Source organism: Penaeus vannamei, chromosome 19, assembly GCF_042767895.1.
Source record: "Penaeus vannamei isolate JL-2024 chromosome 19, ASM4276789v1, whole genome shotgun sequence".
Lineage (NCBI taxonomy): Eukaryota > Metazoa > Arthropoda > Malacostraca > Decapoda > Penaeidae > Penaeus > Penaeus vannamei.
This window is the reverse complement of record NC_091567.1, coordinates 20,766,764-20,774,263: the sequence shown is the minus strand read 5'-3', so window position 1 is coordinate 20,774,263 and position 7,500 is coordinate 20,766,764. Positions and strand designations below refer to the sequence as shown.

At 47.3% G+C, this 7,500-nt stretch overlaps 2 protein-coding genes across 2 annotated transcripts in view; one reads left to right on the top strand and one right to left on the bottom strand.

Annotated features, from left to right (window-relative positions):
* Positions 1–707, bottom strand: part of LOC138864946 (uncharacterized) — a 3,998-nt gene extending 3,291 nt beyond the window's left edge. Inside the window, exon 1 of the mRNA XM_070133600.1 lies at positions 1–707. This exon is cut by the window's left edge and continues 103 nt beyond it. Coding sequence (XP_069989701.1) covers positions 1–707 — 707 coding nt within the window.
* Positions 708–7,228: 6,521 nt separating this feature from the next.
* The window catches only part of LOC138864945 (uncharacterized), a 45,641-nt gene continuing 45,369 nt past the window's right edge, over positions 7,229–7,500 (top strand). Inside the window, exon 1 of the mRNA XM_070133599.1 lies at positions 7,229–7,300. The gene's annotated coding sequence lies outside the window, so the exon portion shown is untranslated. The remainder of the gene's footprint in view (positions 7,301–7,500) is intronic.

The window sequence follows — 7,500 nt, the reverse complement described above, 5'->3', positions numbered from 1 at the left end:
AAGGACTTTGCTCTCGGCCAAGGTCTTTGCTCTCGGCCAAGGTCTGTGCTCTCGGCCAAGGTCCTTGCTCCCGGCCAAGGTCTTTCCTCTCGACCAAGGACTTTGCTCTCGGCCAAGGTCCTGTCTCTCGGCCAAGTTGTTTGCTCTCGGCCAAGGTCTTTGCTCTCGGCCAAGGTCTTTCTTCTCGGCCAAGGTCTTTGCTGTCGGCCAAGGTCTTTACTCTCGGCCAAGGTCTTTGCTCTCGGCCAAGGTCTTTGCTGTCGGCCAATGTCTTTGCTCTCGGCCAAGGTCTGTGCTCTCGGCCAAGGTCTTTCCTCTCGGCCAAGGTCTTTGCTGTCGGCCAAGGTCTTTTCTCTCGGCCAAGGTCTTTGCTCTCGACCAGGGTCTTTCCTCTCGGCCAAGGTCTTTCCTCTCGGCCAAGGTCTTTGCTCTCGAACAAGGTCTGTGCTCTCGGCCAAGGTCTTTCCTCTCGGCCAAGGTCTTTGCTCTCGGCCAAGGTCTGTGCTCTCGGCCAAGGTTTTTGCTCTCGGCCAAGGTCCTTGCTCTCGACCAAGGTCTTTGCTCTCGGCCAAGATCTGTGCTCTCGGCCAAGGTCTTTCCTCTCGGCCAAGGTCTTTGTTCTCGGCCAAGGTCCTTGCTCTCGGCCAAGGTCTTTGCTCTCGGCCAAGGTCTTTGCTCTCGGCCAAGGTCTTTACTCTCTTGGCCATGGTCTTTGCTCTCGGCCAAGGTCTTTGCTCTCGGCCAAGGTCTTTTCTCTCGGTCAAGGTCTTTGCTCTCGGCCAAGGTCTGTGCTGTCGGCCAAGGTCTTTGCTGTCGGCCAAGGTCTTTGCTCTCGGCCAAGGTCTTTGCTCTCGACCAAGGTCTTTGCTGTCGGCCAAGGTCTTTGCTCTCGGCCAAGGTCTGTGCTCTCGGCCAAGGTCTTTCCTCTCGGCCAAGGTCTTTGCTCTCGGCCAAGGTCTTTGCTCTCGGCCAAGGTCTTTCCTCTCGGCCAAGGTCTTTGCTCTCGGCCAAGGTCTTTGCTCTCGGCCAAGGTCTGTGCTCTCGGCCAAGGTCTGTGCTCTCGGCCAAGGTCTTTTCTCTCGGCCAAGGTCTTTGTTCTCGGCCAAGGTCCTTGCTCTCGGCCAAGGTCTTTGCTCTCGGCCAAGGTCTTTGCTGTCGGCCAAGGTCTTTGCTCTCGGCCAAGGTCTTTGCTCTCGGCCAAGGTCCTTGCTCTCGGCCAAGGTCTTTTCTCTCGGTCAAGGTCTTTGCTCACGGCCAAGGTCTTTGCTCTCGGCCAAAGTCTGTTCTGTCGGCCAAGGTCTTTCCATTCGGCCAAGGTCTTTGCTCTCGGCCAAGGTCCTTGCTCTCGGCCAAGGTCTTTCCTCTCGGCCAAGGTCTTTGCTGTCGGCCAAGGTCTTTCCTCTCGGCCAAGGTCTTTGCTCCCGGCCAAGGTCTTTGCTCTCGGCCAAGGTCTTTGCTCTCGGTCAAGGTCTTTGCTCTCGGTCAAGGTCTTTGCTCTCGGCCAAGGTTTTTGCTCTCGGCCAAGGTCTGTGCTCTCGGCCAAGGTCTGTGCTCTCGGTCAAGGTCTTTGCTCTTGGCCAAGGTCTTTGCTGTCGGCCAAAGTCTTTGCTGTCGGCCAAGGTCTTTGCTCTCGGCCTAGGTCTTTGCTCTCGGCCAAGATCTTTGCTCTCGGCCAAGGTCTTTCCTCTCGGCCAAGGTCTTTGCTCTCGACCAAGTTGTTTGCTCTCGGCCAAGGTCTTTGCTGTCGGCCAAGGTCTGTGCTCTCGGCCAAGGTCTTTGCTCTCGGCCAAGGTCTTTGCTGTCGGCCAAGGTCTTTGCTCTCGGCGAAGGTCTTTGCTGTCGGCCAAGGTCTTTGCTCTCGTCCAAGGTCCTTGCTCTCGGCCAAGGTCTTTCCTCTCGGCCAAGGTCTTTGCTCTCAGCCAAGGTCTTTGCTCTCGGCCAAGGTCCTTGCTCTCGGCCAAGGTCTTTGCTCTCGGCCAAGGTCTTTGTTCTCGGCCAAGGTCTGTGCTCTCGGCCAAGGTCTTTGCTGTCAGCCAAGGTCTGTGTTCTCGGCCAAGGTCCTTGCTCTCGGCCAAGGTCTTTGCTCTCGGCCAAGGTCCTTGCTCTCGGCCAAGGTCTTTTCTCTCTGTCAAGGTCTTTGCTCACGGCCAAGGTCTTTCCTCTCGGCCATGGTCTGTGCTGTCGGCCAAGGTCTTTGCTCTCGGCCAAGGTCTTTGCTCTCGGCCAAGGTCCTTGCTCTCGGCCAAGGTCTTTGCCTTCGGCCAAGGTCTTTGCCTTCGGCCAAGGTCTTTGCTCTCGGCCAAGGTCTTTGCTTTCGGCCAAGGTCTGTGCTCTTGGCCAAGGTCTTTGCTCTCGGCCAAGGTCTTTGCTGTCGGCCAAGGTCTTTCCCCTCGGCCTAGGACTTTCCTCTCGGCCAAGGTCTTTGCTGTCGGCCAAGGTCTTTACTCTCGGCCAAGGTCTTTGCTGTCGGCCAAGGTCTTTGCTCTCGCCCAAGGTCTTTGCTCTCGGCTAAGCTCCTTGCTTTCGGCCAAGGTCTTTGCTCTCGGCCAAGGTCTTTGCTCTCGGCGAAGGTCTTTGCTCTTGACCAAGGTCTTTCCTCTCGGCCAAAGTCTTTGCTGTCGGCCAAGGTCTTTGCTCTCGGCCAAGATCTGTGTTCTCGGCCAAGGTCTTTGCTCTCGGCCAAAGTCTTTGCTGTCGGCCAAAGTCTTTGCTCTCGGCCAAGGTTTTTGCTCTCGGCCAAGGTCTTTGCTGTCGGCCAAAGTCTTTGCTGTCGGCCAATGTCTTTGCTGTCGGCCAAGGTCTTTGCTCTCGGCCAAGGTCTGTGCTCTCAGCCAAGGTCTTTGCTCTCGGCCAAGGTCTTTGCTCTCGGCCAAGGTCTTTGCTCTTGACCAAGGTCTTTGCTGTCGGCCAAGGTCTTTGCTCTCAGCCAAGGTCTGTGCTTTCGGCCAAGGTCTTTGCTGTGGGCCAAGGTGTTTGCTCTCGGCCTAGGTCTTTGCTCTCGGCCAAGTTCTTTGCTCTCGGCCAAGGTCTATGCTCTCGGCGAAGAGGTCTGTGTTCTCGGCCAATGTCTTTGCTCTCGGCCAAGGTCTTTGCTGTAGGCCAAGGTCTTTGTTCTCGGCCAAGGTCTTTGCTCCCGGCCAAGGTCTTTCCTCTCGGCCAAGGTCTTTCCTCTCGGCCAAGGTCTGTGCTCTCGGCCAAGGTCTTTGCTCTCGGCCAAGGTCTTTGCTCTCGGCCTAGGTCTGTGTTCTCGGCCAAGGTCTTTTCTCTCGGCCATTTTTTCTCTCGGCCAAGGTCTGTGCTCTCGACCAAGGTCTTTGCTCTCGGCCAAGGTCTTTGCTGTCGGCCAAGGTCTTTTCTCTCGGCCAAGGTCTTTGCTCTCGGCCATGGTCTTTGCTCTCGGCCATGGTCTGTGCTCTCGGCCAAGGTCTTTCCTCTCGGCCAAGGTCTTTGCTCTCGGCTAAGGTCTGTGTTCTCGGCCAAGGTCTTTGCTCTCGACCAAGGTCTTTGCTCTCGGCCAAGGTCTTTTCTCTCGGCCAAGGTCTTTGCTCTCGACCAAGGTCTTTGCTCTCGGCCAAGGTCTTTGTTCTCGGCCAAGGTCTTTCCTCTCGGCCAAGGTCTTTGCTCTCGGCCAAGGTCTTTGCTCTCGGCCAAGGTCTTTGCTCTCGGCCAAGGTCTTTGCTCTCGGCCAAGGTCTTTGCTCTCAGTAAAGGTCTTTCCTGTCGGCCAAGGTCCTTGCTCTCGGCCTAGCTCTTTTCTCTCGGCCAAGGTCTGTGTTCTCGGCCAAGGTCTTTGCTCTCGGCCAAGGTCTTTGCTCTCGGCCAAGGTCTTTGCTCTCGGCCAAGGTCTTTGCTGTCGGCCAAGGTCTTTGCTCTCGGCCAAGGTCTTTGCTCTCGGCCAAGGTCTTTGCTCTCGGGTAAGGTCTTTGCTCTCGGCCAAGGTCTTTGCTCTGTGCTCTCGGAAGTATATTGATTTACATAGATAGGTGTATTTAGACACCTGCATTCCAATTCCCTGCCCCCTCTGCATGTTACTTTGTATGTAATTATTATATAAGAATTGTCTTCTGTATCCCTCAATCCTGGTTGGACAGCACTGAGAGCGGCGTGAATAACCTAGGTGTTACAGTATCACACGAGGTTAAACAGCGAACCAGGTTTAATGATTTTCATGATAAGTTTTGTGAATGACATTGATATGTTTATATGTTTATAGGCATGTCTGTAACTACTTTATATATTCATCTGCATGTATGTGCCAATTTATGTACTGTACGTCTCTCTCTCTCTCTCTCTCTCTCTCTCTCTCTCTCTCTCTCTCTCTCTCTCTCTCTCTCTCTCTCTCTCTCTCTCTCTCTCTCTCTCTCTCTCTCTCTCTCCCGTCTCTCTTTCTCGTGTACCCTTTCTTTCTCTTCTTATCTTGAATTCTTTTGACCGCTTTATCTGACCTACCCTTTGGGCCATGCACCACAAAGTAGTGCAATGCGTACATTGCACGGGAATTTGAAAATTCATGTTTACGCTGTTTGCCATTATCTTTCGGAATGGCATTCGTCTCGCTTTTTAAATTGCTTTATTTGTTATTAAGCCTTTTTCTTCTATCCCTTCAGTCTTTTTTGCAGATGGAGATAGTGGTGTGGTCCTCCTGAAATTTTCCATTGAATATTTGACCTTAAAAGGACGAATTGAACTATATGAACTATAAGAAAATATTTGGACCAAGAAACTGATGGGGATAGAATGGAGGTGTGAAGGCATGAAAAAATAGAAATATCTAAAGCAGAATAAATGTCTCAAAATAAATCGTTTTAGCCTGGGCTACGAAGGCAAAATAGCGTCCCATTAATTGGTTTAAACGAAATTAGCGCGAGATTCGTTGGTGCCAGCGCTTTTATGCTCCAGTCAGCTGTTAACTTGATGCTTCTTCGTATGCAAAATAAAAAGAAAGACAAAAAAAAAAAAAAAAAAAAAAAAGGAACAAAGAGAAAGAGAAGCGTGTGCATCCAGTAACAAGGATAGTTGCAAAGCGCTTGGCTAGAAGCTCAAGCTCTATACTTGTATATGTTTATTTATCAGTATGTCTCTATGTATATATATATATATATATATATATATATATATATATATATATATATATATATATATATATATATATATATATATATATATATATACTGTACCTGTCCATCTTTTTACTAATCTCTCTATCAGAGAAAGGAAAAAGAAAGGAAGGCAGCGGTGGAGAAGCAGGGTGGATAGGAAAGATACGGAATATTGTATCTAATAAACTTTTTATATTCTTCCTTTCAAGCAAAGTAAATGTTATTCCCAACACCTTTCAGATGATATTCAAAATCCACTAAATTTTAAACTAAATAGCAGTCAAACCACAAACAACACTGTTAGCTTGTTAAGCACGGGCTAATCCCAGCTGTTTTTAGCCTCCCAAATATCCATTTACAGCAAAGGAAATGTGACGATATTGGTAATAAGATCTGTCCAAATTCATCGTCAGGATATTGAAAGAAACCTCTTCTAATATTTCTTTACAAACGTATTTCTGTCAAAATCTGATTGAGATTCAACATTGTCATCGGTTTGGAAATCTAATGTTGCTAGTCATATCAGAGGCAACTGTTCCGTTTTAAGGATAACACCACATATTTCAAGCAATAATGCTCTCATTGGCAAAACGTTCTCAAACTTTTCAATTTGTTTTTACGGCTGATATTAGTTTTCAGTGAAAATATTTTATAAATATAACGACCCGATCACAGGCTTCGTTACAAACAAGAGCATTCCATTCATAGAATACAGGATACCAGGCATGTATTGCCGTCTTCTCACCATAAGGGTGTACCAGTTGTAACTGTGGGGAACTGTATATATAGTATAGGCAGTGCGACTTCCAATGAATCCAAGAAAGAAAATACATTATTAATGGTAAGGAAGTCTCCATTATCCAATATAAAAGAGGGGAAATATGGTTTTACATAATCTTAGACAATAAATTATACAGATAGTTATCTATCTAGCTATATCTGGTCTCACTGTTCATCCTCATTGGCTAGTTGGTTAGTTCCACCCCATTTTGTCCCTTTCAGTCAGTGCGACATTAAATTGTAAATGTTTTTATCAGTACATTTTCTCTGAACATGATTCAGTAAAGATAACAGTAAGGTCAAATAAACAAAATAAACAAAGGCAAGAAAAATAATAGTCTTATCATTTATAATAACTGATTGCTAAGTGTGGAAGAGTACCCTGTACTGTGTGTGTGTGTGTATATCTATCTATCTATCTGCCAATATATATATATATATATGTATATACATTTATATATATATATATATATATATATATATATATACATATACATATGTATATATATACATTTGTGTGTTCATGCGTGCGGACGCACACACACACACACACACACACACACACACACACACACACACACACACACACACACACACACACACACACACACACACACAATGATAGAAAGATAAGCCTATGCATATATGTTTATATTCATATAAGTGTGTATGTATACATGCATGTACGTATACATATCGCAGGGTTCTGTAAAAACGAGTTCTTGCAAAGCTAAATTACAGTCTTTATTCTTATATTCAAATATAAGTAATCCAATACGTGCTGATAGAGAGCTCTTTACGAAAATTCTTAGTTTATCTATGTTGACTCATAAAGAGCCAGTTCATACACACAATGCACGTAAAAATAAATTTCTTACCATACTCCCAGCCCGTGCGTGTTACAGGTCTGTGTGGCGGGATCGGGCGAAGCGCGAAGACTTAATTAAGGTAAAAACACGCTACATGTTTTTAATTGGGAGGAAAAGGGAAAATTCCTTTGTTTTATTAAACCGAAAAGAGTTCCTTGATTATTTGGGCAGTTGCTAATAACCTTAGTCAAAATCGTAGCGTAGTTGAATACATTTTATTGTTAAAATTGATATCTAAAATTTATACTAACGAAAACAGTCAGTGTTTATCAATTTCTAAGCCTTATGTTAAAGGAGAAAAATCCTATAGCGATTTTTATCACCTGGAACAATGCAGGGTCTAGGTCCGGGGGGAGGGAGGGAGGGAGGAAGAGAGTCCGGAGGGCGGGGGGCGGAGGGGAGGGAAAGGAGGGGGAGGAGCAGAGATGTGTCAGGGCTGCGTTGGTCGTTGGCGCGACTCGTGCCAGTGTTCGTTGTGGTGTGGCGGGGGAACGTAGTCGATCCTCTTGCTCTCCATCTTGGCTGAGCTAACCCGGAGTCTAGATTGATATAGGTGAGTCTGTATGCTGTTGCAACTTGCCGGTTATGTTGCTGTACCTGTTTTTTGCCTGGAGGGGACTAAGCTCGTTAAAACGCTACAGTGCCATCACAACCATAAGGAGTGAATGTGTGGTGAAATATTTGTGCTAAAAAACTCCAGCACAAGAGGCTGTTGCTGGTGTTGAATGCATACTTGTAGGTTACACATTAGCA